The following is a 22,936-nucleotide window of genomic DNA, read 5'->3' as shown; positions in this document are numbered from 1 at the left end:
CATGATCACAGGTCCGATCATGTGACTTATGATGCAGATCTGTTTCTAGGTGACGTGACGCTTCCAGGCCGGCATGAGAGGAGGCCCGGCAGACGGAAGAATCAAGCGCCATGCTGTCTTCGTAATGCGATCAGCAGCGCTATGGGAAGGTGCTTGTGAAGCCCTACTTCACTAGAAATGATCGTTCCTCAGAGCAATATAATATATTAAAAGAACCAGAAAGGGGGATGGGGGATGAAAACATATTCCTACATAACTTCTGAAGGTATGTATGAATATGTTTTCATCCCCCGCCCCCCTTTCTGGTTCTTTTAATATATTATATTGCTCTGAGGATTGGCCTAAAAGCGTCACGTCACCTAGCAACAGATCTGCATCATAAGTCACATGATCGGACCTGCGATCATGTGACACTGTTCCTCCTCCTCAGTGATGGGCTGCACCTCAAAGCGATGTTTCTGTCTGTCAATGATTAAAATACATTCATGTAGTAGTCTGTAAGCCCAATGGGCCAGTTAATATATGTATGTATCCTATTTCACCAGTTTGTATATTGATTGCTTTGATTCCAGTTTGGGGAGTTTTTGAGGTGACGCCCACCTCCCCCCTGACCTCTCTTGCATGTGACCATTTTTTGTGTATATATATCTAGCATGTTTGTCTATCTGTTATGCAATATTCTTCACCTGATGAAGGGGACCCTTTCCCCGAAACGCCTTGTGTGATTGCAATAAATACTTTTGAAGATTCATCAACCGACTTTGGTTGGTTCCTTGCACCGAGGGATGCTGCTTCTTTTTACTTCATTCCAATCCTCTGTGTGGGCCTAGGCACGCTTATCCAAGGACACCTGCATCCGTGGCTGCATACAAACCTCTACATTGGTGATTTAACTTATCTCCGACATGTCTACAATAGCGTTGTGCCTATAATTGCGCAACCCTATAAGATGAGCCTCCTAAATTGGAGTAAAAAGTATGTGAACCCTTTGGAATGATATGGATTTCTGCACAAATTGGTCATAAAATGTGATCTGGTCTTCATCTAAGTCACAACAATAGACAATCACAGTCTGCTTAAACTAATAACACACAAAGAATTAAAATGTTACTATGTTGTTATTGAACAGACCAAGTAAACATTCACAGTGCAGGTGGAAAAAGTATGTGAACCCCTAGACTAATGACATCTCCAAGAGCTAATTGGAGTGAGGTGTCAGCCAACTGGAGTCCAATCAATGAGATGAGATTGGAGGTGTTGGTTACAGCTGCCCTATAAAAAACACACACCAGTTCTGGGTTTGCTTTTCACAAGAAGCATTGCCTGATGTGAATGATGCCTCGCACAAAAGAGCTCTCAAAAGACCTACGATTAAGAATTGTTGACTTGCATAAAGCTGGAAAGGGTTATAAAAGTATCTCCAAAAGCCTTGCTGTTCATCAGTCCATGGTAAGACAAATTGTCTATAAATGGAGAAAGTTCAGCACTGCTGCTACTCTCCCTAGGAGTGGCCGTCCTGTAAAGATGACTGCAAGAGCACAGCGCAGACTGCTCAATGAGGTGAAGACGAATCCTAGAGTGTCAGCTAAAGATTACAAAAGTCTCTGGCATATGCCAACATTCCGGTTAGCGAATCTACGATCCGTAAAATACTAAACAAGAATGGATTTCATAGTCGGATACCTCAGAGAATCCATTGCTTTGCTGCGTCAGGGCCTGGATGGATTGCCATCAAAGGAAAAATGAATTCCCAAGTTTATCAAGACATTTTGCAGGAGAACTTAAGGCCATCTGTCCACCAGCTGAAGCTCAACAGAAGATGGGTGTTGCAACAGGAAAACGACCCAAAGCATAGTAGTAAATCAACAACAGAATGGCTTCAACAGAAGAAAATACGCCTTCTGGAGTGGCCCAGTCAGAATCCTGACCTCAACCCGATTGAGATGCTGTGGCATGACCTCAAGAAAGCAATTCACACCAGATATCCGAAGAATATTGCTGAACTGAAACAGTTCTGTAAAGAGGAATGGTCAAGAATTACTCCTGACCGTTGTGCACGTCTGATCTGCAACTACAGGAAACATTTGGTTGAAGTTATTTCTGCCAAAGGAGGTTCAACCAGTTACTAAATCCAAGGGTTCACATACTTTTTCCACCTGCACTGTGAACTTTTACATGGTGTGTTCAATAAAAACATGGTAACATTTAATTCTTTGTGTGTTATTAGTTTAAGCAGACTGCAATTGTCTATTGCTGTTACTTTGATGAAGATCAGATAACATTTTATGACCAATTTGTGCAGAAATTCATATCATTCCAAAAGGGTTCAAATACTTTTGGTCTGTACTGGGTGTAGAAAGTTCGGACACACCTTCTCGATTCACACTGAAGGCATACACATAACAAAAAAGTGTGAAACAACTGAAAATATGTCATATTCTAGGTTCTTCAAAGTAGCCACCTTTTGCTTTGATTACTGCTTTGCACACTCTTGGCATTCTCTTGAGTTTCAAGAGGTAGTCACCTGAAATGGTTTTCACTTCACAGGTGTGCCCTGTCAGATTTAATAAGTGGGATTTCCTGCCTTATAAATGGGGTTGGGACCATCAGTTGCGTTGAGGAGAAGTCAGGTGGATACACAGCTGATAGTCCTACTGAATAGACTGTTAGAATTTGTATTATGGCAAGAAAAAAGCAGAAACGAGTGGCCATCATTACTTTAAGAAATGAAGGTCAGTCAGTCCGAAAAATTGGGAAAACTTTGAAAGTGTCCCCAAGTGCAGTCACAAAAACCATCAAGCGCTACAAAGAAACTGGCTCACATGCGGACCACCCCAGGAAAGGAAGACCAAGAGTCACCTCTGCTGCGGAGGATAAGTTCATCCGAGTCACCAGTGGAAATCTGTGCTTTGGTCTGATGAGTCCAAATTTGAGATCTTTGGTTCCAAACATCGTGTCTTTGTGAGACGCAGAAAAGGTGAACGGATGGACTCTACATGCCTGGTTCCCACCGTGAAGCATGGAGGAGGAGGTGTGATGGTGCTTTGCTGTTGACACTTTTAGGGATTTATTCAAAATTGAAGGCATACTGAACCAGCATGGCTACCACAACATCTTGCAGCGGCATGCTATTCCATCCGGTTTGCATTTAGTTGGACCATCATTTATTTTTCAACAGAACAATGACCCCAAACACACCTCCAGGCTGTGTAAGGGCTATTTGACCATGAAGGAGAGTGATGGGTGCTGCGCCAGATGACCTGGCCTCCACAGTCACCGGACCTGAACCCAATTGAGATGGTTTGGAGTGAGCTGGACCACAGAGTGAAGGCAAAAGGGCCAACAAGTGCTAAGCATCTCTGGGAACTCCTTCAAGACTGTTGGAAGACCATTTCAGGTGACTACCTCTTGAAGCTCATCAAAAGAATGCCAAGAGTGTGCAAAGCAGTAATCAAAGCAAACGGTGGCTACTTTGAAGAACCTAGAATATTACATATTTTCAGTTGTTTCACACTTCTTTGTTATGTATATAATTCCACATGTGTTAATTCATAGTTTTGATGCCTTTAGTGTGAATCTACAATTTTCATAGTCATGAAAATAAAGAAAACTCTTTGAATGAGAAGGTGTGTCCAAACTTTTAGTATGTATGTATGTATGTATGTATGTATGTATGTATACACACACACACACACACACATATACACAGTATCTCACAAAAGTGAGTACACCCTTCACATTTTTAGTAAATAATATCTTTTCATTGGACAGCACTGAAGATCTGAGAAAGTGACAGTGTACAGCTTGTATAACAGTGTAAATTTGGTGTGCCTCAAAATAACACACGGCCATTAATGTCTAAACTGCTGGCAACAAAAGGGAGTACACCCCGTAACTGAAAATGGTCAAATTGTGCCCGAAGTGTCAATATTTTGTGTGGCCACCATTATTTTCCAGCACTGTCTTAACTCTCTTGCGCATGGAGCTCACTCGAGCGTCACAGGTTGCCACTGGAATCCTCTTCCACTCCTCCAGGACGACATCACGGAGCTGGTGGACGTTAGAGACATTGAACTGTATTTCGGGTCGATAGATAGATAGATAGATATACATACACACACACACACACATATACATATATTTTATCAATAAGTGAATATATTATTGAAAGGGAAGGTTTCCAACAAAATTTCACCTGACTTAGGTAGTTCTCACCTAGATCACTGCTATCATCTACCAGCACGATTTCCTGTAGAAGATTAGGCGGTGTGCGGTCCAACACGCTATAAACAGTTCTCAGAAGAGCAGAAAAGGCTTCATTGTAGAAACAAATTACAATGCTGGCAAGGGGCAAATCCGTGGGGTAAATCTTTTTAGCACACCTGCCAATGTAAACATGATAATGCTAAATCAGACAGTCAGTGCATGTCAAAAATCACAAAAAAAACAAAAACACTTCTCTACTACTTTATTACTTTTTATGGAGTCCATTAATGAAATTTATTTAAACACCATACTCCATAGTAATAAAAGGTATTCTGCATCTGCGGCGAGGTGCTACTTTACAGTCGTGACTGCATCCGGCATAAGCAATCCTGCATTAGGACATATGGTGCTTCTAAGGGTTCATTCACACATCCGTAGTGTATTGGGGATCCGCAATACACCCAGCCGGCATCCCCATAGAACTGCCTATTCTGGTCCACAATTGCGGACAAGAATAGGACATGTTCTATTTTTTTCCCCGAAGCCGTGGACCGAAAGATGGGGGGCGCGCTCCGGAAATGCGGATGCAGACAGCACACTGTGTGCTCTCCGCATCCATTCCTGCACCATAGAGAATGAACGGATCCACACTCATTCCGCAAATTGCGGACCCATTCTGCGGACGTGTGACTGGACATATAAAGTCTGTAATTTGAACCAGCAAACATATCTCAGACGCAGCCAGCCAGGGATCTGAAAATCTCCAGATTTTTTACACTTTATGTACATGGGGGTTTATTAAAATCTCATACAGCTGCATAAAATGCAATAGACAAATCCCAGTACTTGTTAGCTGTTTGAGACGCAGCTGCTGTACTGGATGTATAGATTATATACTGAAGAGCGGTCAGAATATATGGAAGGAATGTGCCGGCTGCTGTGTGACCCTCAGCTGTTGCTCCATGGAGGAATGGTGAAGGAACCCAATACACAAATATCCTTTTTCACTCCAATATGTTAGTATACTAAGAGCTGATTTGTAGCACATGATACACTACATAACACAAGTGCAGCATTGTTTCGGATAAATACCGTACATGGTGTAATCCCATAACATATTTGTAGTGCGCTCTTCTCACACAAGGGACTCAAAGGGCAGGATGGTTGCAGAGTTGGGAAGTCAGCGGCTGCCTTATAGGTGCTCATTCCCAACACCCTTTGGGGTAAGTTTCTTAATACCACTTGGCATATATTTGAGGACTGTGGGAGAAAACCCATGCAAACACAAGGAGAACATATAAACGCCATGCAGATGTTGCCCTTGGTCGGAATTGCATCATGGACCCTCCCCTGCTGCCAGGTAACCACCGAGCCACCGTGCTCCCACCTATCCAGGGGATGGCTGATAACTGTATAATTGAAGAGGGCTCTAGGACTGGTGGAGATAGCCAACTACAGCACTAGACTTCTTCCATCAGTCCCATAGACACTGAATGGAGCAGTAAAGCATATGAATGACCACTGCTCCATTCAAACCTCCAAAACGGTGGAGGGGGAGAACAATCTCCATGAAAGTGATCATTGGGCATCCCAACAGTGGAGCTCCCAGAAATCATTTATTTATCGCATATTTTTTTGATTGGCAATTGGGCACAGTGAAATGAGGTGTACTCATCAGTGCAACGCATGGACAACCGATATCACTGGGGAAGAGTCCAAAACTCTAAGGGGCTTGCTACGGGCAGGTCCGAGACCTTAACGGGGTTCTCCAGGATTTAATATAGTTGCCAGCAACCTGTCCTAGAATGTACGCAGGACTGGTTGCCTCCACTTGCAGAGCCGTCTAGGGGATGAGGAGCCAGGCCTCTCTACACAATACACTCTGGCATTTGCATATACTACAAGTTGGTAAGGGTTTCTGTCAGGCTGCTCAGCCATGATGGCATTTCATAGGCAGGACCACATCATGACATTGTATTGTAGAGCAGCGTAGTGTGTAGCGAGAAACCAACCCTAGACAGCTCTGCAAGTGGCAGCAATCAGTCCTGCTCACATTCTAGGCCATTTGAAATAATTCCCAGAGAACCCATTTAGAGGGGTTGTCTTTTTTATATTCTTTTTTATATTCCCTACCTGTGAAGAGATACATACTTACCTGCCCCCCACTGCTCAGTTCTGGCTCCACTGCTGCCTCGACTGTGCTTTGATCCCTTAATGTGAATTTCCGGCATGGACAGAGTCACGGCACCACTGCAGCCAAGAATGGGCCACAGTGGTAATGTGTCCCCCAAGCAGAAATTTACATGTGGGGATCGAAGCACAGGGAAGACAGTGGCGGACCCAGGGAGCCAGAAAAGAGTGATGGGGAGCAGGCAGGTAAGCTTCCCTTTAAAAGGTGCAGAAAAGGAAGGGGATGGGGGGGTTAAAAACAGAAGGTAATCTTGAACAACCCCCTTACTCCCCAGCTGAATAGCAACACGTTGATGGTTTAGTGGCCCCAAATCAGGAGACAGGAAAATGAAGCCAGCAGATAGTTCCCCTTTAAAAAGAGGTGAAATGCTGCTGCCAACTTTAAGCCTCAAAGCCTATTAACATCAGTATAACTGTATAAGCCGTGCAGCTGCATAACCATTGTACGCGAGACAAAACCATTTAGAGGTAAGAGAAAGTCTCTGCGGGTGACATCAGTAGAAGCTCACCTGCCCGCCTTATGATAATTCCAGAAGAGAAGATCAGTCATTATACAGCAGGTCTTAAAGCTGACAGCGCTGGCTCTTCCTATCAGTCGGTGAACCACCATCTGGATTTTTGGTCATAAATATCCAGACACTTTTTAGCAATTTTGCACGTCTTGTTCTAACCGCGCCAATGTATTTTTTTGGGGACTACCAAAATAACCTTGGCAACATTTTTTTGTGACACTGCTTTTTAATGACCCTATTACACAGTGCCTTGATCAGAGAAAAAAAAAATCTTCAAGCCGTCCATGATATATTGCCGTCAGGTAAAGTGGAAAAAATGGCTTCAGAGGTCCAGTCCCCACTTCTGACATGTCAGTTTTAGTAAATACTTGCATTCCCCATAGTGGAGCATCCCATCTCATAACTATGTTATGCTTTTTCCATTTTCCCTACTGTATGTAGTGTCCTACTAGGTAAATGTGGGCACTACACAAAGGTCAATTGGGCCACGTGGTACTCCTACTCCTGAGGGACAGTGGCAGTGTATTTCACAGTCCATTTTAATATGTATTTATTTATGTGTATTGTCCCTGTGATGTGTGCAGCAGGCCTATTAGGGTGTAGTTCAGTCTCCTAGACACTAGAGGGAGCTAGGGAACCCATCGTATATATATTTAGGCCCAGACAGGGAGGGGTCAGTCTGTGTAGTCAGGAGTCTGTGGAGAGACAGAAGTGAGAGGGCACCTTAGCCAGAGACAAGCTGAGGGCCACCTCCTGACATGCAGCTAGACAGCCCAGGCTTCTAGTTGCCACCAGGAGGCTAGTGGATACGGTTCCGGCCTACCTGAGGATATTGAGCCAGAGTTAGCTCAGAAGATTTTTACCAGGGGAAGAGTTTACCTCCTGAGAGAAACCTGCAGTTCCCATAACCAGAAGTCCGGCTAGATAAGCAAGCTGAAGGGCAGAAGGATTTACCCAAAGCAAGGATAAATACCTGAGGAAGTTTGCTGCCAAGGATAAAGCCAGCATTAGGGCATACGGGCCTTGGGATTGAGACAGCCAGGAGTTATGAGGAATAGTGCACAGGATTTCTGGGGAAGAGTGCAGCCTGGTCAGTAAGTGTTGTTTTTACCCTCTGAGTATCTTGCAAAGAACATTGTACCTGACATTGATGTAAAAGCCTGCTATTGATTGCTGCTGCCTTGTGGAACTGAATTCAGACTGTAAAAAGTTAACCGTTTTCAGTAAAGGAAGTTTGGTTCACCTCAACATCGTATTCCTCACTTATTACTACTATAAATCGGTGTGCCACTGTTACAGGGACTGGCGTCACGAACCTTAAAGGGAACTTGCCCTAGGCACATTAAACATCTGCAACATCCAGGGCACCTCCCCCAACATCGGGCCTGGTCCCTATACACCGAGAGTGCCCAGAGGACCCCTGTGCCAGCCTCTCCATCACTGCTGTACGCCTGCCCAGGGTCCCCCTACAAACTGAGTAACCTAGAGCAACCCTCGTATGCCTATTAACCGTGACCTCACATCGCAATACCCTGCAGGTCTGGGTACTGCATGAATACTTAGGAATATATTGACACCTTGTTGCTACCATTCCCCGTGACAAAATTGGCGTCCCTGCACAGCCTGGCACCGTCAGCAACAACTGGACACTGTCAGTTTGTATGGAAACCCCGTATCACCTGGTTGTCAATTTTTTGATAAATTTATAGTACCATTCCATTAAAAAGGACCTCTCACTCTCCTGACATATCTGTTTTGGTAACTACTTGCAACCCCCATGTAATAACAATCCTGGAGCATATATTTTTATATAAACCTATGTTCTCCATTCCTTAGTTATTCCTACTAGAAGTTTATGAATAAATAGTTTGCAGTGAAGGTTCAGATAGGTGTTACCAGTTGAGGGGGGGGGGGGGGGGTGAGTGTCCCTACACAGTCTGACAGTATCCAATCAGTCCTGCTAGTATCAGACTGTGCAGGGACACCCTCCCAACTGAAAATGTCCAGTTGCAAATTAAAGGGAATCTGTCAGCTGGTTTTACCCTATAGACCTGCGGACATGCACGGATAGATCTCCGCAATATACCTGTCCCATAGCTCTGTGTGGTTTTATTTCGTTTAAAAAATGATTTTATAGATATGCAAGTTAGCCGAGCAAGGTGCCCAAGGCGTGGTTACTTACGGTTAAGGAGCCCAGCCATGCCCCCTGTGAAGGAGCCCAGCACCGCCTGCATCCAGGAATCTCCTCCTTGCTCACAAAGTTACAGTGCTGTAATCTCGCGATGCGCGAGCTAGCACATGCACAGTGCCGGCAAAGTGTTCGTTCCCTTTGTTGGCATCAGCCTCAGTGAACGAACTGCGCATGCGCTAGCTCATGTATTGAGAGATTACAACACTGTAACTTTGTGAGCAAGGAGGGGGCTCCTTCACAGGGGGCGGTGCAGGGCTCCTTCACAGGGGGCGGTGCAGGGCTCCTTCACAGGGGGCGGTGCAGGGCTCCTTCACAGGGGGCGGTGCAGGGCTCCTTCACAGGGGGCGGTGCAGGGCTCCTTCACAGTAAGTAACCACGCCTTGGGCACCTTACTTCGCTAATTTACATATCTATAAAATCATTTTTTTTAAACGAAATAAAACCACACAGAGCTATGGGACAGGTATATTGCGGACATGCTAGCGGAGATCTATCCGTGCATGTCCGCAGCTCTATAGGGTAAAACTAGGTGACAGATTCCCTTTGGTAATGGCTTTTCTGATCTCACAAAACAAGATCCAATCCCATCCTTGGCTCTAAACATGGCACCCTATTTCTGTTAAACCGGCCTAGTAAATCTGGAATTACACATATTTAAAATCAGATTTACATTTTATTTGACCTATTGACCTACCAAAAAAATATAAAAAATAAAATAAAATCTTCCCAATTTCTTAACAATTATACCAGTAATAAGAGAGGGGTCCAGTGCTTTATGTTACACGTATGGGAAATTCTTCTTTTATCCCACTAATAACAGAGTCTAGCTCTAGGGACATACTTTGGATCTCTGGTGTCAGGAACGTCTCTGTGATATCCCAGTCTATTGCTGATCAGCATGTTGAAGGCATGTTTCTGATAGCCGACATCCCGCACGTTTTGGTCTTGTTCATTGAATATCATACCTATAAGAAAGCATATAAAATATCAGTCCATTCAGTACTGAAAGAGAGAATCTGTCACCTGCAAAAGCAACGGCCCACTTTGCAAAATCCATCCTTTAACGCCCCTGTGATAGCAAGTGATCCATTAGGCCCCTTTCACACGAGCAAGTTTTCCGTGCGGGTGCAATGCGTGACGTGAACACATAACACATTCATTTCAATGGGTCTGTGTACATGAGCGTTTTTTTATCACGCATCAGTTCTGAGTTGCGTGAAAAACTATATTCTGTGTTCTTCACGCAGCCCTGGCCCCATAGAAGTGAATGGGGCTGCGTGAAAAACACATTGCATCTGGAAACAAGTGCGGATGCAATGGGTTTTTCACTGATGGTTGCTAAGAGATGTTTGTAAACCTTCAGTTTTTTATAACACGCGTGAAAAACGCATCAAAACGTTTTGCAGTCTTGCAGAAAAAAAAACGGAACAACTGAACGCAATCGCAGACTAAACTGAACTTGCTTGCAAAATGGTGCGAGTTATACTGAACGCACCCAATCTGTCACGCTCGTGTGACAGGGGCCTTAGAGAGGACCAGTCATCCAGGTCAGAAGAATAAAATCATGTCAACACCAATAATTACAACCTGCAGAAATAACAAGATACTCAATTTGTAGCATCAATGACAGACTAAAGATGAAGGGAGAACAGACGCACGTGGTACTGAGTGTGCACAGAGGGCGAGCCATATACACAGGGACACAAGAACAAATCGCAGTCCTGGTTAAGCAGAAATGAAAAAAAAAAGCTAAACTCCTCGAAAGGGAAACGAGACACAGATTTTTGGTTTGAGGCAAGGTTCCCATTTTGTGACAAGTCAGTTTATAATTTCTAGCCTTAGATACTAGATGTTTACTCCAAAGCAAACAATGCTAACCTGGACTCTTGCAAGGACAAAAAAGGAGCATCTGCATTAAAGGGGTTCTCTTACTTCAGCCAATGGCATTTATCATGTAGAGAACGTTACTTCAAGGCACTTACTAATGTATTGTGATTCTCCACATTGCCTCCTTTGCTGGCTGGACTCACTTTTCCATCACATTATACACCGTTTGTATCCAGGGGCAGATACCAGGTGACCAGGAGCTGCTGCATATGCGTGCCTATGGCCGCTCCCAGCCACCAGAGAGGCCACTGCTTCTTCCTGTAGTGTGCAAGAACAACCACCGCTGCTGGTGGTCGTAACCCCTGGATTGCAAGCAGTGTATAATGTGATGAAAGGAGGAATCAAGCCAGGGAAGGAAGCAATATGGACAATCACAATACATTAGTAAGTGCCTTGTAATAACTTTCTCTACATAATAACTGCCATTGGCTGAAAGACAACCCCTTTAACACTTTCGCCAAGTATCAGTGATATTTTTTTCTGTTTAAAATTCCAGTCATTTCTTCGGCTGACCATACACATTAGATAGCTGCTCTCTCTCCTGACTACTCTATACACATACAAACTCGTCTGAGCACAATAAAAGCACACAGAGCTATGGGGACTGGGTATTGCGGATGTGCTAGCGGCTATCTAGCAGCCCATGTCCTCAGCTCTATACACAAAATCCCGGTGACAGGTTCCCTTTAAGGGTTATTGTGATGGGCCTTTTTCTGCACAGTAGTTTAAAAAGTAATTTCCTTCTTTAAAGCACCTACTTAGAGGGAATAATAGAGTACATTTGTATAGACCCAGCATATAGTTGTCGATATAGAGTGACTCACATTAGGCAATCCTACTATAAGCAAACCGCATGAAAAATCCATGCTGAGAACTTACTCTAGAATTAATTATTGCAAAACTCCATTTGAGAGACACGTAGGCAGATTGTGAGTGAGAACGGAGACCGCTCAGAATCACTGGGAGTGCAGTAGGATGCTGAATGCAACTGGAAAGCTGGGCGTCTCCCGCAGTAAGAATCCGATTCCTCATTTAATAGTGAGTTTTACACGTTAGAATTGTCTAATAGCAGAGCTCTTGTTCTGGCTTTGTACAGTTTTTTTGTCACAGGTCATCACATAGAAGTCCATGCAGGCAGTGGGTGACAACCGACTGAGTCCAAACATCCTGAGTAATCTGTCATTGTAAGAGCTCATACACGTGAACAGCCCCTGCCGTGCATCGGGGACCAAAAATTGCGGTCCCCGATGCACAGGCACAGTCCGTGTGGACGACGCTGACAAATGCAGACTTGAATGGGGTCCATGATCCGATCGCTTGGCAAAGATATAGAGCATGTTCTATTTTTTTTTTGCTGTGAAGAGAGACAGACCGAAATTATATGGAAGCGCTCCACAGTGGGGTTAAATTGCAAAAAAATTAAAAATAAATAAGCAATTCCACCACAGTTTTACGTTTTTTGTATTTATTTTTATTTACAATGTTCGATAAAACTGACCAGTTACTTTTATTCTACAGGTCAGTACGACTCCGGCGATAGCTTATATGTATAGTTTTTTTTGTAGAAAATGAAGTGACCAAAAACGGCGACTCTTTTCCATTTTGCTGTGTGCCGTATGGGGAATATATTTTTATATTTTTGTACTATAGGCGTTTTAGCACATTGCGACACCCATGATGTGTATTTTTTCTTTATTTCTTTTTATTTCTTTTATTTTGGGAGCCATCTTTAAAACACACGTCCGATGACGTACATGTACGTAATCAGGCGTGAAGGGGTTAATATAGCCTTTGTTGAAATTCATTTTCTAGATTTCATCAGGTATGCCCCCTTGTTTGCCAAGTTCTTTGTGATGTCCACATGGAGGTTTTGTCCATAAAATGGCTGCTGATGGAGGGTCATTTGACCAGACAATCTACCTCCATGGGATGCCTCCTCCATTCAAACGCTTGAATGCGCTTCACTGTTGGGAGCTTAGTGCAGGTGCATTCTTTAAATGGAGAAGGTGTGATGCGTCATCTGGTCACATGACCCTCCATCAGTTGTCATCTTATGGACAGGACCCCTACGTGGACAGCACAGAAGATAGTGGGCATACCTTATGAAATATAGCAAACGGCACAGAATATTAACAAAGGTGATATTAGTAATTGCCATATAATCATGTTATATACGCGTTGGTCAACAGTAGCCAGAAAGCGGCCCACCCCTTTAATGTATGGAGTCTGTTGTATCCCAGTCAGTATATGGGTAGATATACATATCTATGTGTGTCCTACTTCAACGTGCTCAGCCATGGTGGTTTAAAGAACCCCACTACCAACAAATTGAAATTGTACTGTGACTGACAGGGCAATTTTTAGGTACTACAGTTTTTAAAAGGTATTCCTACCAGTAGATTTCAGCATATCCTGAGAAATCCACCTCTGGGAGAGCAGCACTTCTCCAATCTTGGACCTCCCATCCAGGTGGCCAGCCACGTACACAACTCCATTTTTTATGAGAGCTATAAAAACAGCCGAGGATCAGTGCAGGTCTGGGGTTGGAGGACCCTTGTTTTTTCCATAGGTGGACATCGGTAAAATAATTGTCCAAGCAGGGAGTGACATCCACATCACTCACTGTCTCCAGTGGAGCTCACAATCTAAAAAGGTCCCCATCAGTATGTCTCTGGAGTGAGGGAAGAAACTGGAGTACCCAGAGGAAACCCACACAGAACATACAAATTCTATGTAGATGTCCTTGGTCAGATTCGAACCTAGAACCCCAGCACTATAAGGCACCAGTGCTAACCACTGGTTATACCAGGAGGTATGTAGCCAGTGCTGCTAGAAACATGCTACCAGTCTCTACCTTTTCTTGGGCCGGCTCCAGAGGAGGTGTAAACTGGCTCCCTTCACTGGTATTAAGTGCGCTTCCTTTGGACAATTCCTTCTGAGAACTAATTTACAAGAACATTTCCAAGGCCGTTTCTTTCGTTTCACAATTTTGTAAAGATCATTGCAAAAACTGCCATATGACCACGTGATTAAAGCCTGACTTATTCAGTGTTTTTGCCACAAAGTAATGACAAAAAAGATATAAATGTAAAAACACAAAATGCAATCGCACACTGCAACCAGCACTCTGCCCTGCCTTTATGCTGGATGTTGAATAAGGCATTGGTGTACATTTTGGCTAAAGCGTAATAAGCCACTCACCACGTCAAGGTCGCCTTCATGAGTGGTCCCTAACACTAGTTCCTACCTTTTATGGGCCATGACAGCCACATAAAGTCCAGGGAGCGCAGGTACAGCATGCGGGCTGAAATTTTCCATAATGACAAAAAAAGGCCACCACCCACTCTCACCCTCAGTGCTTTCCAAATTACCATGTGGGTGCAGCCTTAATTTAGGAGAGATAGAGATACACACACATACACACACACTGCTCAAAAAAATAAAGGGAACACAAAAATAACACATCCTAGCTCTGAATTAATTAAATATTCTTCTGAAATACTTTGTTCTTTACATAGTTGAATGTGCTGACAACAAAATCACACAAAAAATAAAAATTTGAAATTAAAATTTTAAACCAATGGAGGTCTGGATTTGGAGTCACACTCAAAATTAAAGTGGAAAAACACACTACAGGCTGATCCAACTTTGATGTAATGTCCTTAAAACAAGTCAAAATGAGGCTCCGTAGTGTGTGTTGCCTCAACGTTCCTGTATGACCTCCCTACAACACCTGTGCATGCTCCTGATGAGGTGGCGGACGGTCTCCTGAGGGATCTCCTCCCAGACCTGGACTAAAGCATCTGCCAACTTCTGGACAGTCTGTGGTGCAACGTGACGGTGGATAGAGCGAGGGTTCCTTCTTAACCCCTGAGGGAGGGGTGTAACCTGGGAGACTGGAGTCCAGAATCACTCCCAGAAATTTCATTTTGGTTGAAGGGATTATACATGGCTTTTTTAGGTTTATTACCCAACCTAGGTCTGAAAATCTGCGCATCAGATCTTTGGTAAGGCTGGTTGTTTCCCGCTCCGAGGGTCCTAGGACCAGAAAATTGTCCAAGTATGGGAATATTTTTATTCCTTCTGCTCTCAGGGGGGATATCATTTCCACTACGAGCTTCGTGAATACCCTTGGGGCAGATGAGATTCCAAAGGGTAACACGGTGAACTGGAAGTGTTTTATTTCTCCCAAACTGTCCACTAGGGCGAATCTGAGGAATTTTTGAGATGACTTGTTTATGGGGACGTGATAGTACGCGTCCTTTAAGTCTATGGACGTCATGAAATCTCCGGCTTTGATCAAGGGAATGATGGATGTTATGGATTCCATCCTGAACTTTCTGTAGGTGACAGCTTTGTTTAGTCCCTTTAAATTTATAATAGTGCGGAACGTATCATCTGGTTTCTGCACCAGAAATAAACTGGAATAGTAACCCCCTTTCTCTTTCCATACTTGGGACTTCGGTCACTACCCCTGAGTCTATAAGCTTCAGGACCCCTTGCCAGATTTTTCCTAGAATTTTTGGGCTGTGTGAAGTTATTCTTAACTTTCTTGGAGGGGCTGAGGAGAATTCTATCCGGTAGCCATCCCGTATGATGTTTAATGCCCATGGATTTTTGGTGATGGATTCCCACCGGGACAGAAAATTTCTCAGTCTTCCCCCCACTCTGCAGTCATTGTTTATCTGACTGCTTATTTTGGGGGTTAAGAAGGAACCCTCTGCCTTTTCCCCCTTTTTGGTAACTCCACCTACCCCCCTTCCCTTTGCCCCTATCGGGTCTAGTCTGGGAATTGAAGGAACGAAAGGGCTTCTTTTTAGTTTCTTCCGGAAACCCCTTCTTTTTATCTGCAGCCTTTTCCAGGATGGAGTCTAATACTGGTCCAAAGACGTATTTCCCGGAAAAAGCTATAGAACATAGCTTGGCTTGTAATGCTCTATCCTCTCCCCAGGCTTTCATTCACAATGCCCTTCTAGCAGAATTGGTGACATCCTTAGCGGCGAACCTCACCGACTCCGCCGAGGCATCCGCCAAAAAGGCCGTGGCAGATCTGAGGAGTGGGATAGAGTTTAATATTTCCTCTCTAGGGGTTTTGTTTTCGATATGTTTTTCTAACTCGTTAAGCCAGAAACACATAGATTTAGCAACCGACATCGCAGCTATGTTGGTTTTAACCCCAAACATAGATGCCTCCCAGGATTTTTTTTTTAGGAGAGAGTCGGCCTTCCTTTCCATTGGGTCCTGTAGCTGTGAAGAGTCCTCAAATGGGAGGGAAGTCTTTTTAACTACTTTGGCTACCTGGATGTCAGTTTTTGGGGTTTCATTAAATAGTTTGACGTCCGCTGGGTCGAATAACAGCCTATTTCTGAATTGTCTGGATACCCCCAGTCTTCTCTCGGGGTCAGTCCATTCATCCAGTATCATATCTTTTAGGTTCTCATTAATTGGGAAAACTTTTAGTTTTTTGGCTCTGAGTCCCCCAAACATTTCATCCAGGACGGATCTTGTTTTTTTTCACCTCCTCAATCCCCATGGTTGCTCTAACAGCGCCCAATAGCTCCTCCATATCCTCGGAAGAAAAAAAAAGTATTTTTTACTATCTTCCATAATTTCACCCTCTGATAGAGCGTCAAGATCAACATTCTGTCTAGAGGTGGAGGCCTCCTCATCCATATCCTCTGAAACAGAGGAGGATGGGACCGACAATCTAGGTTTTTTTCGCCGGAGGTGTAGGAGGGATTGATCTGAGAGAGGCCAAAGAAGACTTAATTTAATTTTGAATTACTGATTTGACCTCTGACAAAATGGACGGTTGCTCCTCTTTTATAAGATCATTTATGCAACCCTTGCAGAGCTTCTTTTTATGATTCTCAGGAAGTCTCTTGCTACAAGTCGCACATCTATGAACTTTAGTTCTTGTTCTGGGCTCTTTAACTCCCTATAAAAGAGAGGAGCAGCCAGGTATCAATAGACAAGATAATCAAACAAGTCAAAAAAATGATACATCTTTTGTCCTCTCCCCATAGGGGAACTCACTGTTGGAGTAGCCGAGGGGGCTTCAGATTCCATCTGGACTGCAGGGGCATCAGGGGCTTCAGGGACAGACATCTGTAGTGTGTCTGCTCCAGGAGGAAGACCGGTTGTATGCCACTGCTTGTTTGACGCGGCGTCTGACGTCATCACGGTGCGCTCCAGTCCAAGCTCCGCCCCATCCGCCTCAGAGCAGAGTGTAGTGCTGAGGCTTCGTCATGAGTCGGCGTGCAGCATGCTCTGCTTCCGTGCGGTCAGCTTCCTCAATGTAGGGAAGGGGGACCGACACTGTGGGAGAGATACAGGCTCCTGCAACAGGAACGAGATCAACTCCACATGTATCCTCTGCCCAGCTTTGGACCGGACCGCAGGAGGGCAGAGGAAGAGGACACAAATCCTCAGGTACTTTTAAAATAATAAAAAACGTTCTTCACCTCCATCAGGAGGGCTCTCTGAGTTACCCCGTAGGGACAGGAAACACTGAGGGTGAGAGGTGGCATTTTAACCTCTGTGTGTTCCTGCCCCTACAGAGGTCAAGGGTCAATCTCATAGTAGAGCCGTCATGGTGGACGAAATGGAAAATACGGTACTTACTACACCATGTGAATAAGCCTTAAGGCGCTTAGTAGTGGTAAACCGATTGAGACAATGGTACATGCAAGGACCTAGCAGCTTATAAAAAATGTATGAGAGAACTGCAGAGATAACAATTCACTGTAATGATATTGTGGAAACTGCTCCCTGGGGTAGAGCCAGACAGAAATATGCTGTAAACCCACAGAACGTCTGATCCAGATACAATGCGTTTTTCACTGAAGCCCGATTCACTTCTATGGGGCCAGGACTGGGTGAAAAACACAGAATATAGAATATGCTGCGATTCTCATGCAACGCAGAAATCATATGGGAAAAACAATGCTTATGTACACAGACCCACTGAAATTAATGGGCCCGGATTCCGTGCGGGTGCTATGCGTTCACTTGCTCGTGTGAAAGGGGCCTTAGGAGTGACCCCATACGGCTCATAAAAGGCTGTGGGGAATGTTACACTCTCTGTACAACTTCCCTTAGCAGGTCCTCTGTTCCTGGCCCCGGGTCCTGAAACGCCAGCCAGGATATAGCTCCATCTATAAAAGTCGCCAGCTTTGCATAGGGCGCAGCCAATCATTTCATTTTTTAGGTTACTTTCACACTAGCGTTTCCATTTTACCGCTATTGAAATCCTTCATAGGGTCTCAATACCGGAAAAAAAGCGCTTTAGTTTTGTCCGCATTCATTGTCAATGGGGACAAAACGTAACTGAACAGAACGGAATGCTCCAAAATGCATTCTGTACCGTTCTCATACCGGAGAGCAAGCGGCAGCATGCTGCTGTTTGCCTTCCATCCTGGGATGCGGAGCAAGACGGATCAGTTATGACCCACAATGCAAGTCAATGGGATGGATCCGTTTTCTCTGACAATAGAAAACAGGTCCGTCTCTTATTGACTTTCAATGGAGTTCAAGACGGATCTGTCTTGGCTATGTTACAGATAATACAACCGGATCCGTTCATAACCGATGCAGATGGTTGTATTATCAGTAACGGAAGAGTTTTTGATGAACCCTGCCGGATCCATTAAAAATGCTAGTGTGAAAGTAGCCTTAGCCAACTATAGCTAGAGTGCAATACTGACTTAATACGACTTAAAGGGGTGGTCCCACCTAGACATCCCTTTCCATGCATCCTAACAGAGTCAGACTGAAAGAGTCATTCCCTTCTTCACAAGATATGCTATAAAAGTCCCACAGATGCGGGTCTCAGCATCTGTCGTTAGAATGGGACCCCGTTTGCCATCTGCAGCGTATGGCGTGGTGGTGGCACACGCTCTGCTCTCTCCATTGATATGAGAGTTTTTGAGCCATCCTTGAGAACTCCCACAGAAGTGAATGGAGAAAGCTGCGCCTACGCGGTCACCTCTCCATACACTGCAGCCGGCAAACAGCGCCCCATTCTAAAGAAAGATACCAGAGACAGGACCGGTATCTATCAGTCATCTATCAGTCCAGAAAGGGAATACCTCTAATCAGGACTTCCCCAAATGAGCCAGAGCAGAGAAACAATGCAAAGAACGCCTCCACCCTGGTGGACTCAACATGACAGTAAAACCACTTTTGAGACCACCACCAAAAATAACTGAGAAACAGGATTTCTTGGTCTTATAATACATTGCCCCCATAAAGCACCAATGTACCCCCATGAAGGAATAAGTGTGTGAAAAACCGTAAACAGCGAATACACAGTAAATGTAGTAGTTCTTAATCAAGTGCAGAGATGTGAAATTCATACTAGAAGCTCAGGTATCAGTAGCTGGCATGGACGCAGGCAGAGCATTTCCGGAGCTACAACCCAGGTATGACTGAACTAATTTATGTCTTGCCAATTTCTCGGTGGCAGATTAGCTGTGACTAGGACGACTGCCAGCTGTGCTGACGGCTTCTAATCTCACCACAACACAGGCAACGCTAACTGATTTTACTTCCATATATCCCAGATTATCACAAGCTGCTCATCGCAAGAGTGCAAATATCTCATCTAAACCTGCCTCATACCATTCAGCTGAATCCGAAGAACCACAAACCAACCTCACCAGTCCTTGCAGACACCACCACTAGGGATGAGCAAACTTCTGTTTTCAAGTTCGGCGTACAAAGTTCGGGTTATCCAAGAACTCCGTTATGGAATCCACTACTACAGACCATAACTTATGGTCCATGGTAGCAGAATCCATAACAAAATTCTTAGTTATCTTAAAGAGGACCTTTCATCGGTCCAAACATTGTGAACTTAGTGTCATGATCTGTACAGCGGCGGCATGGAGCCCTCACTGCACTTACTATTATCCCTGGGCGCCGCTCCGTTCTCCTGCTATGCCCTCCGGTATATTCGGTCACTTGGTTATAGTAGGCGGAGACTGCCCTTGTTCTCCTGGGTGTCTCCTTCTCCTAGGCTGTAGCGCAGGCCAATCGCAGCGCAGAGCTCACAGCCTGGGAGAAGACGCCCAGGAGAACAAGGGCAGTCTCCGCCTACTATAACCAAGTGACCGAACATACCGGAGGGCATAGCAGGAGAACGGAGCGGTGCCCCTGTACAGATCATGACCCTTAGTTCACAATGTTTGGACCGACGAAAGGTCCTCTTTAAGCCTCGTGCAGACGTCCGTGGAACATGGTCTGTGAGATACCGGACTGGCATCCTGCTTGAGTGCAGGAGCGCACGGTGTCACTGGTTGCTATGACGCTGTGCGCATCGTGCCGCCGCTGCTGTACAGCAATACACTTGTATAGATCATACCAGTCTATTACTGTACTGCGGCGGCGGCACAAAGCGCACGGCGTCATAGCAACCAAGGACGCTGCAAAACCCCCTGCAAAAGGTGCACAGCCCCTTTAAACTTTCCTTCCCGATGCCCTTGTATGTAACTTCAGCTACACCGTGAATTCACTAATATTGTGATGTTAAGTGGCTACAGAGACCCAACATAATACAGATCTGGTAGGGGTTCATCAGCATAGGTGCACGAATAGTGGGCTACAGGATTACCACGCTTTGGCCCCAGTAAGGCCGATTTCACAGGGTCAGTGTTTGTGAGCCAAAACCAGGGGTGAATTCTACATAGAGATGAGGTGTATTGGAAAGATTTGCTCCTTTTCTGGGTCTTTGACCCGCTGATCAGACACTGACTGTGTGAAGGCGTCTTTACTGTATATCCAATAAAGAGGAATTCAAAAAGCAGAAGCGAGTGAAAGACGCCCCCGTCGTGCTCCAAATTTCTAATTCAGTCAATAAAAAATAACGAGATGGTGAAGGGTAGGGATGAGCGAACTTCAGTTCGGGTTATCTAAGAATTCCGTTATGGATTCCGCTACCACGGACCATAAGTTATGATACCACAAGTCGGCTCATCCGTAGACAGGGGACACTGGGACATCTCCACAAGCATATAAGTGGCCATGTGAGCCACGTGCATAAGTACCTACCTCTGGTCCCTCAACCTGTCCCCAGGATAAGCCCTTGGGGACCAGATTTTGACAAACACTACATTACTACTGATGCAGGAACTATTAACCCTCTACTGAAATGCTTAATAATCACTTGCAACAACCCCCCCCCCGATACATTGTTGCCAGTTCTTACCCATTTCCGGGGAGAAATTCCCATTGGTTTCCATATTGTTTCCTATGTGATTTCCTAGAGGATCTCCCGCACGCCCCTTGTTGGATCCATCCCAATCCATCCCGACCGACTCCCGGGACAAGCGGGGGTACATTTTCTTGGGGAAGGGTTTGTACGGCTCCAGCCCCTTGACGGACACATGTCTGAAGCCTTGGCTCTCCTCGCTGAAGTTGAAATAAATAAAGAGCAGAAGTGTCCAGGTCACAGAGGTGAAGAGGCACCCATAGCAGAAACAGCGGAGCGCGGCGCTGCCCATGGTAACCCTAGCATTGTCGAGGGTCCATTCTCAAGTCCCTGCAAGAGGACAGAAAGGACAATATTAAGACAGACTCAAGTCACTGCATTAATGAGTAATTCCACCTCCAAGCATGTTAATATGTAATGGGCTCAGATTAATATATGGCTGCTGCACTCCAGCCTCTTACATATTAACAGCCTGCCAGATGTGCACATGTCCCCCGGGTCACCCTGCAGGGAGGGCTAGTGTGCGCCTGCAGCCCCTCATTCTGCACCGGCTGCGCCTAATACCCACCACATACTATGAACCCCGGTGGCCCTGCACCGAGCCGCATACCTGGGGCCCCTTCCAGAGTGGTCTGAGGGAAGACTGACCGCAGTCTCCGCCCACAAAATGACGACACTAACCAGCCCCGCCCGTCATACGAAGCGCCAACCCTAGCTATACGAAGAAGGGCGTGTCCAGTCTCATTACGTCACGTCTCGGTCCTGGCTGACCGCTGCGCAGAGTCGGACTGTAGAGGCGGAGTTGTGTTTTACGTCTTTGTCTCCTGTGGGAGCCATATTGCCATGGTCTGTTCGCCCATATTGCAGGGATCCTGCACTACAAGAAAATGGTCGCCGTTGGCTTTCTCCTTATTATTTTGCTGAATGATGCCAAAATAGCCTTGTTTGTGCGTTCATTTTATAGAATGTGTGGGGAATGTGAAGAATGATACTCATTTCGTTACTTTTTCATGCTAGTTGCAGACGTCCAGTTATAATGTGGGACAAGAAGATAACATACCACAGAAACGTCCAAAGTTATTTATTTCGGTATTAAACTATATTTAGATACTTGAATCATTTTTAAAAATATAGGAATGTTATAGTGAGCACTCAATATCTGTTGCTATATATCAGGTCCAATTTGTAATAAAATATTTATTTATTATATCAATTTATCACAATATATCATACATAATATGGAGTGAGACAGTATAAATTATAAAATATAAATTATAAAATATAAAATACAAAATATAAAATATCACAGTCTGATAGGAGTATTACGATTTGTTAATATCAGATGTATACCTTAAAACATATCTAAAAAGTTTGTTTTATATCCTTATAAACATTGCACCTTTATTCAAGGTGTCTCAATCGTGTAATTGTGCTATTGGGGAAATATTCACAGTCCTATGCGGTATATCCGTGAGTATAGATTTCAATATTACTCACTATTTGGGGTCCAACTTGCACGTGTCAGCCCGTGGTGGCGTCCCACCACAGGTCAGTACACTCACCCGGTTTCTTTGTAATACTGTGAGGGGTCTTCCGATATTTAATATCCGCAGTAACGTTACGGAACTTGGAGATCTGTTCACCGCTGGCTTTTATGTGCCCCACGTGTAGCTGGCGTTCTATGTTTTGCCTGCGCTCCACGCAGTCAGGGCGTCAGAGGAATCCTCACTTGGTATTCAG

At 44.7% G+C, this 22,936-nt stretch overlaps 1 protein-coding gene across 2 annotated transcripts in view; it reads right to left on the bottom strand.

Annotated features, from left to right (window-relative positions):
- The window catches only part of GALNT11 (polypeptide N-acetylgalactosaminyltransferase 11), a 50,622-nt gene extending 28,687 nt beyond the window's left edge, over positions 1-21,935 (bottom strand). The window contains exons 1-4 of one of the 2 annotated variants that reach the window (XM_044294342.1): positions 21,807-21,935; positions 21,194-21,526; positions 9,941-10,064; positions 4,216-4,382 (exon numbers count right to left, since the gene is read on the bottom strand). In XM_044294342.1, the coding sequence (XP_044150277.1) occupies positions 4,216-4,382; positions 9,941-10,064; positions 21,194-21,488 (586 nt within the window). In that variant the 5' untranslated portion in view covers positions 21,489-21,526; positions 21,807-21,935. Of the gene's footprint in view, positions 1-4,215; positions 4,383-9,940; positions 10,065-21,193; positions 21,527-21,764 lie in introns of both variants that reach the window. The other variant, XM_044294343.1, reaches the window with a different exon arrangement.
- Between the last annotated feature and the right edge of the window lie 1,001 nt (positions 21,936-22,936).

Source organism: Bufo gargarizans, chromosome 5, assembly GCF_014858855.1.
Source record: "Bufo gargarizans isolate SCDJY-AF-19 chromosome 5, ASM1485885v1, whole genome shotgun sequence".
In the NCBI taxonomy this organism is placed as follows: domain Eukaryota; kingdom Metazoa; phylum Chordata; class Amphibia; order Anura; family Bufonidae; genus Bufo; species Bufo gargarizans.
The sequence above is the reverse complement of the archived record's forward strand: the minus strand, read 5'-3'. Positions and strand labels throughout refer to the sequence as shown.